Source organism: Salminus brasiliensis, chromosome 22, assembly GCF_030463535.1.
Source record: "Salminus brasiliensis chromosome 22, fSalBra1.hap2, whole genome shotgun sequence".
NCBI lineage: Eukaryota > Metazoa > Chordata > Actinopteri > Characiformes > Bryconidae > Salminus > Salminus brasiliensis.
In genome coordinates, this window is record NC_132899.1 from 2321455 (window position 1) to 2343335 (window position 21881).

Here is a 21881-nt window from a genome sequence, read left to right on the forward strand (position 1 = left end):
TCTACCTATCTATCTATCTGTCTGTCCATCTATCTGTCTGTCTATCTATCTATCTCTATCCGTCTGTCTATCTATCTGTCTGTCTGTCCATCTATCTATCTGTCTGTCCATCTATCTGTCTATCTATCTATCTATCTATCTATCTACCTGTCTATCTGTCTATCTATCTATCTATCTATCTATCTATCTATCTACCTGTCTATCTGTCTATCTATCTATCTGTCTGTCTATCTATCTGTCTGTCTATCTATCTGTCTGTCTGTCCATCTATCTATCTGTCTGTCCATCTATCTGTCTGTCCATCTATCTGTCTATCTATCTATCTATGTATCTGTCTATCTATCTGTCTGTCTGTCTGTCTATTCATTAATTAATCCATGAATCTATCCAACTTTCTAGTCATTTGTCCGTCCGTCCATCCATCAGTCTCAGAGGGGCAGGGATGCTCTAGGTGGTGTCTGCATTATGACCTGGTCAGGAATGAAGGACTGCTTCAGGGAGCTGCTGCGGAGCTGCTGTTCAGGGCTCTGTTGATCACTTTATTGAACTGTTCAGTTTGATCCTGTTGAAGGTGTGGGTCACTCTTACTGCTGGAGGCCTCCACAGATACTCGGCCCCGCAAGACCATGAGCCACCCCTGCAGACAGTGCTACAGAGTAGAGAGCATGAGGAGCTGGAAATGGGCCAACGCTATTCGTTTTGGTAGCCTTCATAACTTTTTACAGAGCAAGCAGGCGGTCACTACTCAACTGGACCAACTGAGCAACAGATGAAGTCGATTAGTTAGATGGAGAAGGTGGAGGAGGTGGAGGAGGGCTGAAGATACATTAAAAAAAATCATTCATTTCCAAAAAGCTGCGTACAGAACCAGCCAGAGTTATCAGCCATTCAACGAAACTGACAGCCAGTCACTGAGGTCCACACCAATCAGCCAGAACATTAAAACCACCTGTCTAAGATAGTCCAGGCGTCTCTGACCTTCACAAGACCGCTGAAGGTGTCCTGCTGTGGGATCTGGCCCCAAGATCAACATTAGCCGCAGATCCTTTAAGTCCTATGAGTTGTGAGGTGGGCGGGGCCTCCATGAACATCGACAAGCTTTGGGCCCCTATGACCCTGTCACTGGTTCACCGGTTGTCCTTCCTTGGAGCACTTTTGGTAGGTACTGACCACCGCATACCGGGAACACCACACAAGACCTGCCTGCTGATGTTCTGGAGATGTTCTGACCCAGTCATTATCTACAACATCATAGTCTGGTTCTTGTCAAAGTGTCTCAGGTTTTTACGCTTGCCCATTTTTCCTGCTTCATCACCTTCATCACCTTCAAGAACCGACCTGATCTTCACTCTCTGACTGATATGTCCAAACATTTTGCCACCCTTCAAATGTAGTCATGATACAAGTACACCTGAGCAACCACCTGGAATAACAACTGCATAGCAACCACTAATCAACATCATGGCACATGCCTGAAATACCAAAGCAATCACCTTGCCACACTGCAGCACACATCTAGCATCCTTTTAGCAACACCATAGTAACCATTGTGAATAATATAGCAACCACTTAGCAACACCATAGTAACCATTGTGAATAATATAGCAACCACTTAGCAACACCATAGCAACCATTGTGAATAATATAGCAACCATTTAGCAACACCATAGCAACCATTGTGGGTACTATAGCAACCACATAGCAACCACTTAGCAACACCATGGCAACCATTGTGGATATTATAGCAACCATCTAGCAACTACTTAGCAGCACCATAGCAACCACTGTGAATACTATAGCAACCACCCAGCAACCACTTAGCAACACCACAGCAACCATTGTGGATAATATAGCAACCACCTTGCAACCACTTAGCAACACCATGGCAACCATCATGAATACTATAGTAACCACCTAGCAACTACTTAGCAGCACCATAGCAACCACTGTGAATACTATAGCAACCACCCAGCAATCACTTAGCAACACCATAGCAACCATTGTGGATAATATAGAAACCACTTAGCAACACCATGGCAACCATCGTGAATACTATAGTAACCACCTAGCAACCACTTAGCAACTTTATAGCAACCACCTAAGACACCATTGCAATCACGTAGCAAACACCTAGCAGCTGTCTGAAAGTGGAATGGAATATTTTGTAGTCTGAAATATTATTTCTTAAAATAATGGAAACAATCTTCCAGTGGAATGCAACATTTCGGCACTGTGCCACATCGCTATAGCAACTAATTGTAGTAAACATCACCCAAACCATTTCACCTTGTTTTCGGTGCTGCAGCGAGTCTGAAATAGAATGAATGATCACATTTCCTCTATAAACCCGAACGCCGTCAGGAGCAGAGGCAACGTCTGACCCAGAGGAGACGACCTCCAGAGAACTGGATCTCAAATCTGTATTTACATCATTCCTCCCCACAGTAACCGCTGTGGTCTAGCACTCCAGCACAGAGCATTCACACGCTCATTTGATCCTTTACAATGAAACGAGCTTCCGTTAGGGTCTCTTTCAGACGGATTTATTTATACGAGCTCTGTTTTGATTGACTGGCTCATTAAACAAGCAGCCCAGGCTGAAACACTCCTTATAACATCACGAGCGAGTGGGTGGGGCTAAACTGCTTTACGCAGAATAGCTGCATTTACTCTAAAAAGAAATCTTTAAAGGGTGCGTTAACGGGACCACTTTTGGTTTTATGAAGAACTGCAGAACCTGTGCCTAAAATAAACATCAGGCATTTTTTTTAATTGTGAAAAATTATATATTTAGGATTATTATTTAAAATTGACTCAATTGCCACCATGAAGCTCACTGGTGCCCCCTATATTTATTTATTTCTTGTCTGCAAACTTTATTCTGAAAGACATTTAATGAACTTTCAGCTCTCTCAGTTTCCATGTGCTGTTTGTTTTTGGTTGAGTTTCAGCAGCTTGTTTAAAGGAAACACTGAAGAGTCGAGACCCTGGATGTGAAATTGCTGCACTTTCTGTTTCTAAACTGGTGTTTTTAAAGCTCTGAAATGTGAATTTAAACAGCAGCCAAAGCTGTTCAGTGAAGCTCGAGTTTCTGCACTGTGGCCGTTTTCATTATTTCAGCTCTGAAACTTTTCTAATGTTCCTCAACCAGTAAACTGCTCTTTCAAGCTGATCAGATCTTATTTGGGATAAAATATAAAAATATAGAACCTATAAAAAGTGGATCTCTATGAATATCAGATTTTCAAGTATCTGCTGATACTGAGTACCGATACTAACTCAAATACTTAAATACTCGATACTCTGCTCTGAAACTTTTCTAATGTACCGTTCCTCAACTCAACTGTTCTTTCAAGCTTATTTTGGATAAAATATAAAAAATATAGAACCTATAACAAGTGGAGCTCTATAAGTATCAGGATTTAGAGCAGAGTATCGAGTATTTAAGTATTTGAGTTAGTATCGTATCGGTACTCAGCATCGGCAGACACTTGAAAATCTGGTATCGGTATCAGAAAGGGAAAGGTGGTATCAGTGCAGCCCTATTCAGACAGTTCAGCCTTTCTTAAAGCTGCAAAGCCAACAGAAGCCAACAGCACACAGCAGCATCCGGGATGAGTGTGAGGAGGCCTGAGTGGGTAAAGAGCAGCCGGAGAAGACCACCAGGGCTGTGAGACCCTTAATTTGACCATTTTTTATGATCAGTTATGGACAAATTTGTTTTCTTTTTAATGTTTTTAATTTGCTCGTTTACCTCCTTCGCTCTTAGCTGATTTAATTAATGATTAGCTGATTAATTATTATTTATTATTTTTTTTTAAATCTTGGCTACAATGAAATTAGGGTCACCCTCAATGTACCAGAAGACCAAGGTTAATTGATATGTAATAAATAGTGTAGCGGTCAAGATTGGTAGCAGACAGTGGTTCACTTTGTGTTGTGTTTAAACCTCTGACCAGTAGATGGCAGTGCTGTACTCGGTCCTCAGGTCCCACTTTACTGTCCACGACCCCAAACCTCGCCCTCACCCCGAACTCACAGTGAGCTTTCCCAGGGGTTCAAAAATGGGCCTACAAGCACCTCCACCCAAAGTGCTCACCCCCCCCTCCCCCTCCCCCTCCCCCTCCCTTCACTGGCTGGAGCACACCTACCTTCTTCTTGACACTGCAGTGGCAGCAGACGGTCCACAGGTACTTGAAGGTCCTCCATAAAAGAATGATGAACAGCCCACCGAAGAAAGTGACCATGGAGGAGGCCAGGAAAGCCCACCACATGCGCTGCCCGTTGCTGTCACACGGCACATCCGGAGAGTACGGGATGATCACGTCCATCCTGGCTGGACTTCTGGACACCTCACTGGACACCAGGTTGGTCATCACGGCTTGGCGGCCACAGCTTCTCCGCGCTCCATGGTCAGTTCAGCTGGGTGTTTTGGGGTGTCCAGGCTGCAGCTCCAGCTGACCAGGGCTGGGCCATTGTTGTTCTTAATCGGACAGCCCCAACTGGACTGCTGGTGGTGATGTTGATGATGATAGTGATGGTGTAGTGGGCGGTGGGTGGAGAGTATGGGGAGGCAGTGCCAGCCTACAGCTTACAGCCTACAGCCTGGCATGGGAAGCAGCTGGGCATGAAGATTCGTCCAGAGAGAGAAAGAGTGTGTGTGAGTGTGTGTGTGTCCAGTGACCCAACAGTACTCTATCTCTCTATGTATGTATATGTGAATGTCTCTCTACCTTGCTCTCTCGTCGATCAGCTGTGCATTCTCCCCAGTGTGTGTAAGTGTCCGGCGCGAATGACCCAGCAGTGCGCGCTCTCGTTCGGTGTCCCTCGCTCGGTGACGCGCCCTAGCGCCCCTGCGCCTTTAGCTCCACCGTTTACGCGCTGGCGTGTAGCACTCTGCGCCCTCTTCCTTCTCCAGCTCATTCACCCTGTGCCCACCCAACCCCTGTGCTCCAACCACTACTTTCCGCCCCCCAGCTGGGGTAGCTTACAGGTGGAGGGCGGAGCGGCCTCCAAACAACATCCAAATCCCCCAAACCGAGGCTCCTCCTTCTGGCACCGCTTTTACGCAGTCGTCGGTTCCTCGGCTCTACTCGCGTCCAGTCGACGGTTCGCCCTCGAAACGAGCCCCTAAACATCTCCAGAGGACGTCGTGTCTTCTCCATCGTCGTCTGCAACAGGTTGGAAGTGAGCTGGGTAAGCGACGCCCCCTCTCTCTCCTCTCTCTCTCTCTCCCTCCTCTCTCTCCCTTTCCTTTCCTGTCGTGTCCAGAGCTGAGCAACAGCAGGATGGCTACACCACCTCTCCAGGACAGAGGAGGCAACCAAACAGACGGGAGTCCCTCCCCCTCCCTCCCTCCCTCTTCACCTCCCTCCCTCAGAAAGCCTCTGTCTGCCCCAGCTGTGGCCGTCGCATCTGGCAACAAACAGGTCCACTCTCTCACGAGTTCGGACCCTGAACCAGTAGAGCTGAGCTACAAGTCAATCATCTTATATGATCTTTTTATTATTTGCAGTATTTGCCCTGCAGTGAAATCACCATCAGAGCAGAGTAGCTGATCTGTGCATAACTAGAGCACATCTGTAGTGCTGCTGCTGTAGTGCTGCTGTCCACGCTGGATTAAACAGGAGAATGTAGGTCTGACAGCATTAAGTGTTATGTATAATGAACTGGCAGGTGAGCTGCAGTGACCCCTGGTGGGCAGAATTATATTGCAGGTTCTCAGCCTTCAGTCAGCCTGACTGTCTAGTCCCTGCTGCTAAGGACTCTACTCTGGAGGAGATAAATAAACATGAGCCTATGGGCACCATGCTGCCTAATAATGCCGTGAGTGAGCTTATAGAGGGGGGTATAAAGCCCCCCAGCATTGAGGAGCTGTGGCATGATGGTGGTGGAGCTCCATCCAGTACTTTTGGGATGAGGTGGGGTGGTGAGCATGATCCAACATCCTGGCCTCACTAATGCTCTTGTGTCTGAATGCAATCAAATCCTCACAGCAATGCTCTACTTCAAAGTCTAGTAGAAAGTCTTCTTCTCTGGACAGTAGGGACAGTCACTCCAGCTGACCAAGGCTGGGCTATTGTTCTCAATCGGACAGGTGGTGGTGATGGGATAGTGGGTGTGTGGGTGGTTGGGTGGGTGATGGGTATGAGGAGGCAGTGCCAGCCTACATCTTGGCATGTGGGGGGTGCTTTTCGTCCCGATACAGAGATTGTGTGTGTCCAGTAAGAACACTGACTCAACAGTGCTCTATCTGTCTCTGTCTAAGGACCACCTAACATCCTGACCTCACTAACATCCTCCTGCTCTTATGGCTGAATACAATCAAATCCTCACAGCAATGTGCTTCTTCCGAATCTAGTAGAAAGTCTTCTTCTCTGGACAGTAGAGACAGTTACTCCAGCTGACCAAGCCTGGGCCTTTGTTCTCAATCGGACAGGTTTTGGTGATGGGATAGTGGGGGGGGGGTATGAGGAGGCAGTGCCAGCCTACAGCTTGGCATGGGGGGGGGGGGTGTCAACTGGGCATGAAGATGAACATTACTGACAGCTTTTCGTCCCAATAGAGAGATTGTGTGTGTGTGTGTGTCCAGCAAGAACACTGACTCAACAGTGCTCTATCTGTCTCTGTCTATGGATCATCCAACATCCTGACCTCACTAATGCTCTTATGGCTGAATGCAATCAAATCCTCATAGAAATGTGCTACTTCCAAATCTAGTAGAAAGTCTTCTTCTCTGGACAGTAGAGCCAGTCACTCCAACAAAAGCTGCATCAGCTCTTTTAATACCCTTAATTTCAGAACAATGAATGAGCAGGTGTCCCAATACTTTTGTCAATATAACGTATACATAAGTACACCTTTTTTCTTTCATTTAAAAACAGGGTCATGAGTGCCCAAGGCTCACTGATGCTCATGGAGGTCCCGCCCACCTCACAACTAATGAAACCACAGCAGGACACCTTCAGAGGTCTTGTGGGCTGGTAGGCGTAATGAGCTTCAGTGAACCGGGACAGTACGTGCTGGTTTAATGTGTGGCATATTTTATTTTCTTAATATCTGTAGTTATATTTTTCATTTTAAAATTACAGGAAGAAAAAAAAACATCAGAACCTTTGTTCATTTTTTTCTTTATAGTTTTTAATTAGTTTTGTTGGTTTTGGTTAGGGAATAACAGTATGGTTATAAAAGAAGTCATAACTACACACACTGAACTCTAGTGTTCTGTATGGGATTCCCCCACTGACATGTGGACAGCTCGGTCTGCTGAGAAGATCCCTTTATCAACCTGTGATCTGGAGTGGAAGTGGAGAAGATCCCTCAAGAACATCAACAGGACCGACCAGCTGGAGACCAGGAGCCCTCCTCCCTCCCCTGCCTCTCTCAGAGGGTCTGGCTGCTCTTCCATCATCTGCCCTGCTCTCAGCCTGATCTCGCTCTGCTGCGTCTGTAATTGCACAATCAATAAAGCCGATAGAGACTTTAAGTGTCGACAGCCATGGACATGGCAACCGTTGCTATGGTGACTGTAAACAAATCTGCATCAGTGTCACCATAGCAACGATGACCATGATGCTGGACAGTGCTGGACAACCTCTGCTCATGAAAGATCTACCAAGTGGTTCTAAAACAGCAGTGAAGACTTTTCATATAATTTAATAAACTTTTCTTGAAAATTTTTACTAATATTTTGAGAATGTTTTTGTTAAAATTAATCAAAATAATTACTTAATTTTCTCAAATTTTTGACTTCTAAATTATATAAAATGTAAAAAAAATCAATAATTTCAAATTTGTGTTGAAATTGCTTATTTTGATAAATGTTTCTTACAATTTTTACTTTCTAAAAGTTTAAAAATTTAAATGTTATTTTCTTGTATTTTAACTAAATTTAGTCAATACCTCGAATTTAGTTTCTCAGAAGTTCAACTTTTTAAAATTGTGAATCAGTGAAAATAATGACTTACTGTACTTACTGTCTAAATTACTCAAAATACTAATATTTTCTCAAATTACTGACAATTTTTACCTTGAAATAAAATTAAATGTATTAAATCATTTAAAATGTGTTGAAATTACTTGTCAAATGTTTTATAATTTTTACTTACTAAAAATGTAAAATATTTTAATTCAATTTTGTCAATATCTGAAGTTATCACAAAATGACATTATTATTCTTTAAATATCGACTTAATTTTAAATCTCAATTTTGACTTAATTTTAATTTCTCAACAAAATGTTTTAAAATTGACTTTTTAAAATGATTATTTAAACTGTTGACTTCTCAAAATGTAAATTTGTTCTTAAAATAATGAATTATTTCAAACAAATTTGACTTATTTTCTGAAACTTTTCACGGTTTCTCGCAATTGCAACGTAGTGTCTTGATATAACTTTATAACTCAAATATTGCCTCAGGATCTCAATGTTTCTTTAGTGTCTCTACTATTTTTAAAACATAAATCTTGTACAAAAAATCATTTACTTAAAAAATGATCAATTCAACTTTATCACAAAATATTGAATTATTCTCAAATAAATTTGACATTTGTCAAAGTAACTAATTCTACAATATGCAAATTTTTATTTTGCGATGCTAAATAATAACTGTGACTCACTGCTGCAGCTGCTGGAGTTTTAAATTCATGTTATTTGGTCACTTATTCCAGACGTTTCTTTGCAAAAATCTTAAAACTCAGTGGACAGAGCCTAGCTTTTCTCGAAATTAAGGGTGAAAATCACAGCCGGTGGATATCGAGAGCTCGCTGCAGACCTGGCAGACCAGGCTGGAGTTAAACAACTGACCCAGAGTCAGATTCCAGCCACTCCTGAGAGGAACCAGAAACAGCAGTGGTCATCTCCACTCCACTCCAAACCAGTTCTGCTGAGTGCGTCTGAGTGTGTGTGTGTGTGTGTGTGTGTGTGTGTGTTTAAACATTCACTGAAGTACCTCTGACTGACTGTACAGTACCTAAAATCAAACGTATCGTTATCAGTGTTAAGAACACCTGCAGAACCGACTCCCGCCAGCTGCAGGCCAACGGAGAGCACTGGAGTGTTTGGCCCAGTGATGATGAACGTTACCGACTACTAAACCCAGTCATGCTACGGATACAGCGGACTAATACTCAGATTATAAAACGTATAAATAAAAAAATAAGAATGAACAGGACAGAGCAGAGAAGAGCAGGACGCTCCTCGTACATCATTCAATTAAATAAGAAAAAAAGTAAGACAACAAGTAAAAGACAATAATTATAATAATAGTAATTAACTGCTACAAATTGGGTCTTTTTTTTCTTCTTTTTTTTTTTTAGGTATAAAGAAAACATTTGGCAATAAATCAAAATTCCCGCCGTGAGCCAAGTGTAGCTGATCAGCCGAGGCATGTTTGGTGTCGGATATTTGCTTGTCTTGGCTGATCGACTGCATGTAGTGTAAGGGAGGGAGGGAAGGAAGGGATCTGTGTCTGTTTATCTCATGAGAAATTATTGCTATAAGTACTGAATGGGGTTAAAATTACAAAGTGTTTCTTGAATAAAAAAAAAAATGGAGCCCTTAAATCACACTAAAGTGTGGTGAGACTGATTTGGGACACAGTCCAAACAGCTACAATAAAAATGGTAAGATTTGGCATGAAACAGAACGTGAACTGGGAGCGATTTGGGACACAACCCAAACAGCTACCATAAATGGTTTGTTTGGAACATGGCACAACCATCTGCCGCCATTTGGGACACAACCCAACCATCTGCCATGGTGCAATCAGAATGGCCAATCATGAACTAAGCACGATTTGGGATGCGACCCAATCCCTGCACCTGGAACTGGATCAAACATGCACTGGAGAAGCACTGCGTTCCAAATCGCAACCCAAACATTCACCGTTATCTAGGTTCAGATTTGGGACTCAACCGTGAACAGGGTGCGATTTTGGAGCGCAGCCCAAACACTCGCCAATAACAAGCTGGGATTTGGAATGCGACCCATGCACTGGAAAAGCTGTGCCCCAAATCGGATTTGAGACTCAACCCGAACTCTTGCCGTGAACAGTGTGCAATTTTAGAACGCAGCCCAAACATTCTCCATGGTGCAATCAAGGATGTGGCCCAAACATTTGCAAACAACTACGAACCTGGTGCAGTTTGTGACACGGCCAATCATGAACTAAGCGTGATTTGGGATGCGACCCAAACCCTGCACCTGGAGAAGCTGCATCCCAAATCGCAACCCAAACATTCACCATTATCTGGGTTCGGAATTGGGACTCAACCCAAACTCTTGCTGTGAACAGGGTGATTTTGATTTTGGAACGCAGCCCTAAACACTCGATAATAACACACTGGGATTTGGGATGCGACCCAAACACGCACTGGAAAAGCTGTGCCTCAAATCGGATTTGGGACTCAACCCAAACTCCGCTGTGAACAGGGTACGATTTTGAAACGCAGCCTAAAAACTCGCCAGTAATGTGCTGGGATTTGGGATGCGACCCAAATATATGCCGCACACTGAGCACGATGTGGGACGCCGTCCTGAGGAAGCAAGTGAAGTTGTAAAGGGGGAAAATAAACATTCAAGTAAAAGCATAACAGGTTCATAAATATAGCGTCTGTAAACATGTCCAGTACAGCATCTCTACTGTCCGCTAATCTTGGCTATATTAACAAAGCAAAATAAAAAAAACTGAAAATAAACAAACAAACAAAGAAAAACAAGATAAAAGAGAAATCAGAGCAGTCCTTAGTCAACGTTACCACAGTACGAACTGCAGATGTAGTAGATGTGGACGTAGTGTGCTGCTACTCACTCTCACTAGTCTTCATGCTTTACCTCTCCCCCTAAAGAAAGTGCGCGTGTGGAACCAACAATGCTAATGTCGCTAACAGTGAATGGCACGGACTGTCTTCCAATTAGCATTATGCTGGTGCAGATTGAACCACATTCATTATTAGCTACGTTAGCCTACTTAGTTGAGCTGCTGCTGTAACCGTGATGATACAGGAGTGTTTGCATTGCTGTGCCGTCGCAGCAAAGTGCTGTAGTGATTTGAGATAGTGAGAGCTGGAGCAGAGCACTATGGGAGGTGTAGTTTCACGCAGAGGCGTCCGGAAGCCACAGGGGTTTGTTTTGCTCCTGCTCCACGATGGCCATCACCTGAGTGCAGATAGAGGACAGAGGCCCACCCTGCACCACACCTGCAATAACAACAGCAGCAATGTTAGAAGGACATCATGGAGCAAGTGTGACATGACCGTGTTAATAATAGGAATATTATAATAATAATAATAATAATCAAACCCTGAAATACACTGCATCATACTGCACTCCGACCGCACCGCTTTATGTATTTATTTAATTGTACTGTTGTATTTTTCTCTATATCGTATCAATCTGTTTCGCTGTACATTATATACAGAATTGATCATATCTTTAAGCTGTATTGCTCAATACCGTATCACTGAATCGTACTGTATTGCATCACTGAACTGTACTGTATAGCTGAAACATACTGTTACTGAATCGTATTGTAAAATATCACTGAATCATATCGCTGAATCGTAGTTTATAGTATCACGGATTCATTCTGTACAGTATTGCTGTAGCGATGTAATGTATAGCTGAATTGTACTGAATCGCATCGCTGAATCCTACTGTATTGTAATGTATAGCTGAATTGTAGTGTATCACTGAATCGTATTGTATCATATAGCATCGTACTGCTGAATCGTACTGTATTGTAATGAATAGCCGACTTGAATTGCATTGCTGAATCTTAGTGCATCCTCACTGAATTGTATTGTATCGTATTGCTGAATCATATTGCATCACTGAACCGTATTGTATTGAAATGTATAGATGAACAGCAGTATATCACATTGCTGAATCGTAATGTATTGCTGACTCGTACTGCATTGTAACTATGAATCGTACTGTATCGTTTAGCACTGCATTGCTGAATCGCATGAAATCGCACTATATTGTATTGTATAACTGAATTGTATTGAAACAGATTGCTGAATTTTAGTGCATCACATCACTGAATCATATTGTACTGCTGACTGGTACCGCATCATACCGCTGAATTGTATTGCTGAATCGTATTGTATTGTAATGTATCACATTGCTGAATCGTAATATATTGCTGACTCGTACTGTATCGTATCGATGAATTGTACTGAACTGTATTGCTGAATCGTTTAGTATTGTATAGGATCGCATTGCTGATCATAATGTATCACTGAATCGCATTGTATCGTACTGTATTACTAAATTGTATTGAATTGCATCGCTGAATCGTATTATATCACTGAACCATATTGTATTGTATTGTCATGTATAGCTGAATAGCAGTGCATCACATTGCTGAACTGTAATGTATTGCTCACTCATACTGTATCCTAACGCTGAATCGCTGAATCCGATCGTATTACTGAACTGTACTGAATCGCATCACTGAATTGTATTGTATCGTATTGCTGAATAATAATGAATCACATTGCTGATTCGTACTGTATCGAATCTTGGTGTATCACATTGCTGATTCGTACTGTATCGAATCTTGGTGTATCAGATTGCTGATTCGTACTGTATCAAATCTTAGTGTATCAGATTGCTGATTCGTACTGTATCGAATCTTAGTGTATCAGATTGCTGATTCGTACTGTATCGAATCTTAGTGTATCAGATTGCTGATTCGTACTGTATCGCTGAATCAAGTTTTGTTGCAGGACTGTAGAGAATTATACTGAACTGTATGGGACTGAATCGTACTGCTGTATCGTATCCAATGTAAAACTAAAGCGGCAAACTTAATATGGGGTGGGGGGGTGTGCCTTGCGTTAAATCCTTGTGTGTGTGTGTGTGTGTGTGTGTGTGTGTGTGTGTTCGTGCTGATAGGGATTCAATACCTGTGAAATATTTGCTGTATTCCTGCTCCATTTTCTGAGCCGCCTCAAACTGCTCCTTGGAATGTTTCTGAGACACTTTATCCCGCAGATAGACGGGATCCTTCTGCTCCCTACACACACACACACACACACACACACACACACACACACACACACACACACACACACACACACAGGAAAGTAAGAGATTTAGGCCGGCCCAGGTGGGACAATGCCACCCCTAACCTCCCCATTGTTCTGATCACTTTAATTAATTAGTATAAACCCAGTCGGCAGCAGGAGGACACACTAATCACTCTCTAATCCACTCCGCAGGTATTACAATACCACACACACACACACACACACACACACACACACACACACACACACAGGTGTGATAGGAGAGGAGAAAGGCTGACGCTGTGGAGACTTACTTGATCTGCTTTGCATTTTTGTAGCGAATGAAGATGACGATGGGGTAAATGCTAACAGTGTGGAGTCTCTCGATGGCATGAGGAGCGATGTCAATCAAACAGTGACAATCCTAAGAGAGAGAGAGAGAGAGAGAGAGAGAGAGAGAGAGAGAGAGAGAGAGAGAGAGAGAGAGAGAGACATTGGTAAAAATGTTACTTCTGTACCAACAGCATCCCCTTGTGGAGAATATTCTTAAAAATACATGACTCAGTGAGTGGGTGAGGTCAAGTGAGTAAATGGGTGGGTCTAAGTGAGGGGCTGTGAGTGGCTGGGTCTAAATGGGTTGGTCCGAGAGAGTGGGTGGGTTAGTGACTGGACCTAAGTGGGTGGGTGGGTTTAAGTAAGTGGGTGGACCGGGGCCGGGTACATAAGGTCCCCAACTCATCCTATTCAGAAGTACTGGATGGAGCTCCTCCACCATCATTCCAGAGAACACAGTTCTTCCACTGCTCCACAGCTCCTCAATGCTGGGGGCTTTATACCCCTCTAGCCCTAAGTAGCTGAATGAATTTATTAGAAGGAGTGTCCACATATATTTGGCCATAGCCACAAAGCCACAAACCTTCTCAATGATTTCTTTAATGGAGGCCACAGTGGTGACGTCAAAGTGTCCACTCCTGCGTTTGTAGTCAATGAAGAGGCAGTCCTTCACTCCACGCTCAATCGCTTGCTGAGATGCCTTCATCACCTCTAAACACACACACACACACACACACACACACACACACACACACACACACACACACACACACACACACACACATGAATGACCACACTCCCTATGTACTGAAGATACTGAGGATCCTGTGCTTATACAGGTAACGCTGGTGATAATCGGAACCCTTTAAACAGTCACTGCATCTAAAGTCATACATTATTATTATTATTATTATTATTATTATTATTAGACCTCTGGAAAAAGCTGGAGATGGGCTCTAACAGCTATGCCTCTGATCACGGAGTCTGAACAGCTGATCGACTAATATCTGATAAATTGGAAACTGATGCTACGTTGTGTTCAGTTTTGATTGGTTGTTGAGTGATTAGTGAAAGGTGGAGACAGATAAATGGTTTTACCCAGAAGGCAGCGGCAGTATTTCCCAGGAGCCTCTCTGACCAGCATGTCTTTGATTGGCTCCACCAGCGGCCCCAGAACCAGCACCGGCCTGCGATTGGCCGACTCCACCTTCTGCACTCGCTGATAGGCTAGATTCAGACATTCTATACACACACACACACACACACACACACACACACAAACACAAACACAAACACAAACACAAACACAAAGATCCTCAAACATTTTGGGACTCCTTGCCTTTAGGCCTGTCTGACGGGAGCATGCAGGGTTAGACTTAATGAATTCCTGAAGGAAGATTGGAGAATTCCAGCAGAGGATACTCAAGACAAACAGAGAATCATTAAAAGAAGAAGATAAATACAATAAAACAATAAATAATGTGTACGTACATGACCTACAAACTATAGCTTGTGTATAACCCTGTGCCAAACATATAGTCTAGCTATATATATATATATACAGTCATGCCCGAAAGTATTCATACCCCTGGCAAAGTTTGACTTAAATTTACTTTTATTTAACCAGAAGTTATATTTTTGCCTTGAAATGACACAGGCATCTCCCAGGAGATAACACGATGATGTACAAGAGGCATCATTGTGGGAAAAAATATTTCTCAGCTTTTATACACATTTGAACAAAAAGTGGCATGTCCAAAATTATTCATACCCTTTGAAAACTGTCACAGTATATGGGAAAATCCAAAGTTCTATACCATTCCAAAGGAAAGGGCTATAAAGCCATATCAAAATGTTTTCAAGTTCCAGTGGCTACAGTGCAAAGTATTATTAAAAAATACAAGAAGTTCCGCACTGTGGAAAATCTCAGAAGATGTGGTCGGAAGCCAAAAGTGACACCTGTGCTGGCCAGGAGAATAGTGAGAGAGGTGAAGAAAAATCCAAGGATCTGCCCATTGAAAATGAAGCATTTCAGTAATATCAGCTCTATTAAAGGAGCGTCTCTGTGCTCTACTGAGCATCAACATGAGCTTCATGGAGGAAAATATGAGGAGTCGTTGTCTAGAAGTTCTGTAAAGCTGCAGAAAGTCAGACTTCAGAGGCGTGTGATCAATAAGCTTTATTGGAATGTAAATGTGGGGCTCAGTCGGGACGTTTCACTGCAGCTCTCTTGAGTCTCTGCCACGGACACAGTCTTCATACTAGACTACAGACGTCTGCTGTGAGCTGCTGGAGAGTGACGGGACGTGTGCAGGTGTGATGGATCTCTTATAAACCAATAGGGAGTCAAAATGGTGTGTGTTTATACTTCTCATCCAATCAGGATCAGACTCACACTTTCCGGATGGAGAGATTTATCTGGAGAGGGTTTTTATTGATGACGAGCCGGAATGAAAACAAAGGGAAATGAAATAGGAGGAACGAGGCTGTTTTTACAATGTAAGGAGGAGAAAGTTCAGATAATTGGGGGAAAATGTGAGAAGTAGAAGAAAAAAGTCTGAAAAATAAAGAATTACTGCAGTAAAGTTTAGATAAACGAATTTTTCTACCAAAGTACTCGACGCGTGTGTGTGTGAGTGTGTGTGGTCGCCGCTTACCCTCAGTGTAGGTTATAGAGTCTGTACTGATGGAGTCCGGAGCCGGAGCGTCTTTTCCGTCTCGGGAGCCGCTGCGCTTGTGTTTGAGCTTCCGTCTGAAGAAGGAGCGTCGAGCTGCGGCTGAGACCGTTTTACCATCGTCTTTCCCTTCAGTTACACTGCAGCGCCGAGGGAACTCCTGATCCATCCTACACACACACACACAGTGTTATAGAGCACAGTGTTATAAGAGCAGATCAACTTCATCTTACTGTGAGAGCTAGCCAGGCTAAAGCACAGCCTCCAAACATGGTGGAGGTAGTTTCACCAACAGCTCACATTGAGAGCTAACCAGGCTAAAGTACAGCCTCCAAACATGGTGGAGGTAGATTCACCAACAGCTCACATTGAGAGCTAACCAGGCTAAAGTACAGCCTCCAAACATGGTGGAGGTAGATTCACCAACAGCTCACATTGAGAGCTAGCCAGGCTAAAGTACAGCTTCCAAACATGGTGGCGGTAGTTTCACACTTACATGAACTTGCTGGGAACTTGTCCTCGTGCAAGTTTCTGGGCAGTCTCGTCCAGCTGCCACGCCAGCCAGTAGCCAAAGTTTCCGCTGGGCAGAGTGTCGTCAATGTAGAGGATGTCATCCTTCTTAAAGCTGAGCTCCTGCTCCGACTCGCCCACGCGATCGTACAGCGCTCTGCGGGATCAGTCAGTATTCTTACTCAACACAATACTCTGCTGTTAAATATGCATATTATAATATAACCCTAAACAAAAAAAGAAGAACAGTCAAAAGTTTGGACACACGACTCTGTTTTTTTGTTCAATATATTCTGATTTAAAGACTTTAAAAAACCCTTAAAAGGCCTCAGTCCAGTCTTCTATTACCAGAGAGCAGCCCCACCAGTCTGTACAGAAGTCCCTGTAGTTACTGAGAAATACTCCTTAGTGTGTGATGAGCTCTGAAGTGTTCAGAGGTTAAAATTAGGCTTTAAATTCTCAGACAGTTCAGATCAGGCTATATTGTACTACTGACTATGTTCCTTATATATGCTCTTATACACTATTTCACAGGTTCGCTGTGGTCCCTATTATTCTGAAACACAAACTCTCGACTGGTCCACACCCCCACACAGCGCAGCAGCAGCAGGTACCTGACGTAGAAACCGTCCCCAGGTGCGTTTCTGATGCGTCTCCAGTCCTCGGGGCGGCTCTGTACTCGGAGAGTGACCGTCTCTGCAGGCTTTAGCATCTCCACATACGCCTCCTCCACGGTCTTACTCCTCAGACTCACTGAGCAGAACTGACCGAACACAGCGCAGCTTTAATATCCAGCACGGCACTCACCGATTTTCCAAAATCTCCATAATTGAGTCGATCAGATGTAATCAAACATTTATTATTATCCATTTACCTCCAGTGTGAATCGTTTATATATCTTTATCTCCAGTGTGAATCGTTTATATATCTTTATCTCCAGTGTGAATCGTTTATATATCTTTATCTCCAGTGTGAATTATTTATATCTCTTTTTCCCCAGTACGAATCTTTTACATTTCTGTGCCTCCAGTGTGAATCATTTATATCCCTTTATCACCAGTATGAATTATTTACATTTTTTTGTCTCCAGTATGAATCATTTATATCTCTTTGTCTCGAGTATGAATTGTTTACATTTCTGTGCCTCCAGTGTGAATCGTTCATATTGCTGTGCCTCCAATGTGAATCATTTATATCCCTTTATCTCCAGTATGAATCATTTACATTTTTTTGTCTCCAGTATGAATCATGTATATCTCTATATCTCCAGTATGAATCATTTACAGTCTCCATTATGAATCACGTATTCTACTATGAATCAGATGCATCATGTCTCTACAGTGTGAATCAGATTCATCAGCCTCTTTACCTCCAGTATGAAATCTCCAGGCTGCAGACCATCAGCGCCTCCTGCAGGGCTCTTCTCCTCCAGACTCTCCACATAGATGCCCGTCAGGTTTCCTCCACAGATCTTCACTCCCAGATCAACATGACCTTTCCTCACGGTCACCTGCCTCGGCTCCACCTGCCTCCCGCCCTCGCTCCAGCCCCTGACCAATCACAAAGAGCAGAACACAAGCATTACAACCAAACAGGACTCCTAGTGGCCCCTGATTCGCCTCTAACACGGACATATGTGAAAACCTCAATACGTTAAAGCAGCTGAGAATGGCTGAAGCCCTCTGGTGTGTGCTGTGGCATGCAGCGCCACCTAGAGCACTGGAATACAAAGTGTGGTTTTGAGAACTACTGCACTGCTATTGTAGGCCAAGGCTGTACAGTGTACTGGTGGTGTACGGTACCGGACTGAGCTGCAGGGGCTGGTGGCGGGCGTGGTGTTTTTGGACGGAGGCGTCATGGTCCCCTCGTCCTGTTCGCTGAGTGTGTCGATGGTAGAGCGAGCGTCGGGTGTTCCGGCACCACTGCCAACAGGTGTAGAGCAGGAACTTACCGACTCCATCCTGGAGCTAAGGAAACAGTTAATCGAAAAGCAGCAATCAGGCTTTGTCCCGACTGTCTGGAGTGCTTACGTGAGCTAGCAGAGGAGTCTGGGAAGGTGAGTAGATACACAAGGACTGACGGTAAAACAGCATATTGTGATGTTGAGCCACCACAGGTAAAACACTGCAGCTCCAGAGTGAGAGGAGTGATCTACAGTAAAGTAGTCCCGGAGCTGAACCAGCATCAACAACACCATTAACTCCAACCCAGAGAAGAGAAGCAGGAGATTGTGGAAAGGGTGTTAATCATATAGAGGAGACTGTTAGTGCTTAATAAACACTGATCAGCTGCAGGTTTCATTACTAACAGTGTGATTAGACTGAAGGGTTCATTAGATGAAGAGCAGCAGATGTTGAGTAGAAATCACTGTATTCAGTACAGGAGAGGATCTGATAGTAGTTTATAAGAATCTGCTGCTACTGATATTTTTAGTCTGTGATATTTATCAATATCGTGATAAATATTGTGTATCGCTAAATAGGTATTTAAATATCCCGATATAGTATTTTTACCATATCGCCCAGCCCTACAACGCAGTATCTTGAGAAACTTCTTAAACTCTACAACCATACACTTTGTTTGCAAAATGCTGGCCCACTGGCAGTTCCTCAGGGGAAAGAGCTTTCTCTCATATATAAAAGAAAATAAATTAAAAAAAAAAAAGCTCCCCAACTCTGAAATATACTTCCTGTTACTGTTCGGGACTCAGACACACCCTCAGTCTTCAAAATCTAGATTAAACCCTTTCTTCATAGTCTCCTTTCTCCTCTCTCCCCATTTCCCGAGCTGCCCCCTGCCATCTGCTCACTGCTGGTGTGAGTCTATGAGTCTATGCATGGTTGGGTGCTGCTGCCTGCCTACCCTTCGGTCCAAGCTCTCTTGCAGTGTTAACTTGCCAATCTTCTGCCACAATCTTTCAAACCCCTTTAGTTTTTTGCCCTATTCCTACTCTTCCGTCTTCTGCTCTGGATCCTTGAGCGGTTTGATTCGTGCCTGAGCACATAGCTGTGCTATTTCTACGTATCTGTTGTGCTATCCTGTGTTGACCAGAGGAGAATGGGTTACTCTCAAGGTTTCTTGCTCTCAGTTTGAGGGAGTTTTAACTTGCCACTTTCACCCCTGGTGGCATTTATTTGGTGTGATGTGATGAGCACACTGAGCAGCCCCTCGCATTTCTGTTACTTACACGATTGTCTCATGTCCCATGTGTATCACAACACCTTTACAGTAACCTCTTCAACTGTCAGCATTCAGGTGTTTTAAACGTATAGATTGTGTGCATGTACAGATAATTCTGGACTACAGTCTACCTCTGTAATAAAGAACATGGAGGCGCTGAATGTTAATAGGCCTAAATTACAAATGACAAATTACTAAATTACAATTCATTATTCATTAATATTCATATTTTGCATGTTTTGTTTATTTAAAAACAAAAAAATATCACTATGCCTTTGGTACTGAAAGTTTGATGTTTCTAAGTACTGTATCATATCAGTCATAAAAAGTCAGTACTGTCACAACACTAGTGTGTGCATGTGTGTACCTGCTGCGGGAGTGGTTCCCCGGCTGGTACATGTGTGGGTTGTACTGGGCCAGTATAGTGATGGTGTCACACTGCTGACCAATTATGAGGCGAGCCTGCTGCTCTGTAGCATTCCTCAGATTAATGCCGTTAACCTAAAGACAGAGAAACAAAGAGACAGTGATGAGATTGAACACACACACACACACACACACACACACACACACACACACATAAATATACACAAACACACACACACGGGTACTGAATACTGCTCCGTTTACAGGTGTATTTTCCTACACAGCACAGAACTCTACAATGAAAAGGTGCTAATGTATAGGTGTATGGGGCTGATACACAAATGTAAGGAGTTGAGCTACGCGGGTGTACGGTGTAGAGCAACGCGGGTGTACGGTGTAGAGCTACGCGGGTGTACGGAGTAGAACAACGCGGGTGTACGGAGTAGAACAACGCGGGTGTACGGTGTAGAGCTACGCGGGTGTATGGTATGGGGCTACACAGGTGTAAGGAGTAGAGCTACACGGGTGTACAGTTTTGGTCTGCAGATACAAGTTGTCGCACCTCCAGTAGCTGATCTCCGAACTCCAGGTGGTGGCGCTGAGCAATGCTGCCTCCTGTAACCTTGGAAACAAAAATCCCACCATTTTCTCCACCCACGATGGAAATGCCCAATGGCTCCGCCCCTTTGGGAATGGTGACACTACGTGGCTCCTCGATATACGGCCTATCAGGGAGGGAAGATACACACAGACCATTATCACCACATGCAGTCGGGCTGTACCTGTGTCACATCCATCAGTGCTGAGAGTTAATAAACATAGAAAACACTTTTAAAACTGGAATAAAGGCACGGAAACAACAAACAAACAAACAAACAAACAAGATAACTTTGGACATGCACATTTAAAATATTTCTATTTCAAAACTTTCATTTCTCGCTTAAAATAATGTCAAGACTGTGTTTATAACGGAATAAATGGAAAACCGTCTGATTCCAAAACTCCACAACTGTTACATCATAGTCTTGACCTCATATTTACACCCCCAACATTCCCATAAATCCCGCCCACTAGAGAAAGCCAACAGCTAAACACCGCAGCTACTTCGGAAGCGTGAGAATATGGAAGCGAGGCTAAAAAGGCTAAAAGCTAACGCTAGCCAAATAGCTGAAGCACTGATCAGAGAAAGGGTCACTGGGGGTATCTCTGCCAAGGTACCTGGATGCGTTTAGCTTTTAGCCTAGCAACTGTTTAGCACCCTCTTGGCGCAGGAACGCTGGTGAAGCAAGCAAGTGCCAAGTGGCTGCTAGGCTAGAAGCTAACCCCAGCTGGGAGGACAGCAACAGTTACAGCTACAGTGCTAAAAACAAAACTAAGCTAGGCTATGCTATATGGCTCTTGTGAGTCGTTGTGGTGCTGAAAATCAGCCAATCAGAGCAGAGCTAATCTTATTTCCTTTTCCACAGTGTTTCATTCGGAGGTAAAGTAACAGGGTGGTAAATTTTTCACCCCAACCAAAGTCTCACACTCACTGTTTACACACCAGACAACACCGTAAACACTCAATACATGACTTCTGTGGCTCCTACAGACCTTTTTTAAAAGCAGTGAGGAGGATTAAGTGGCAAAGAACCAGAGAAAGGGTCGGTTCTAGATACAAATGATCAGAAAACAAATAGATCCATAAATAAATAATTAAATAATTAAATAAAAACAGAACAGGACAGTGAGGTCAGGTGTGACTCTGTGCAGACAGGCAGGAGTGCATGTTCAGACTTTTTCTGTTCTCCGTGCAGCAGAACCA

General features: G+C 43.4%; 1 protein-coding gene and 1 pseudogene across 1 annotated transcript in view; both read right to left on the minus strand.

Annotated features, from left to right (window-relative positions):
• Positions 1 to 4890, minus strand: part of LOC140544385 (calcium-activated potassium channel subunit alpha-1-like) — a 70753-nt gene extending 65863 nt beyond the window's left edge. The window contains exon 1 of the mRNA XM_072667909.1: positions 4152 to 4890. Within this exon, the coding sequence (XP_072524010.1) occupies positions 4152 to 4376 (225 nt within the window). The 5' untranslated portion in view covers positions 4377 to 4890. The remainder of the gene's footprint in view (positions 1 to 4151) is intronic.
• Positions 4891 to 7133: 2243 nt separating this feature from the next.
• LOC140543650 (disks large homolog 5-like) overlaps positions 7134 to 21881 on the minus strand; it is a 48591-nt pseudogene continuing 33843 nt past the window's right edge.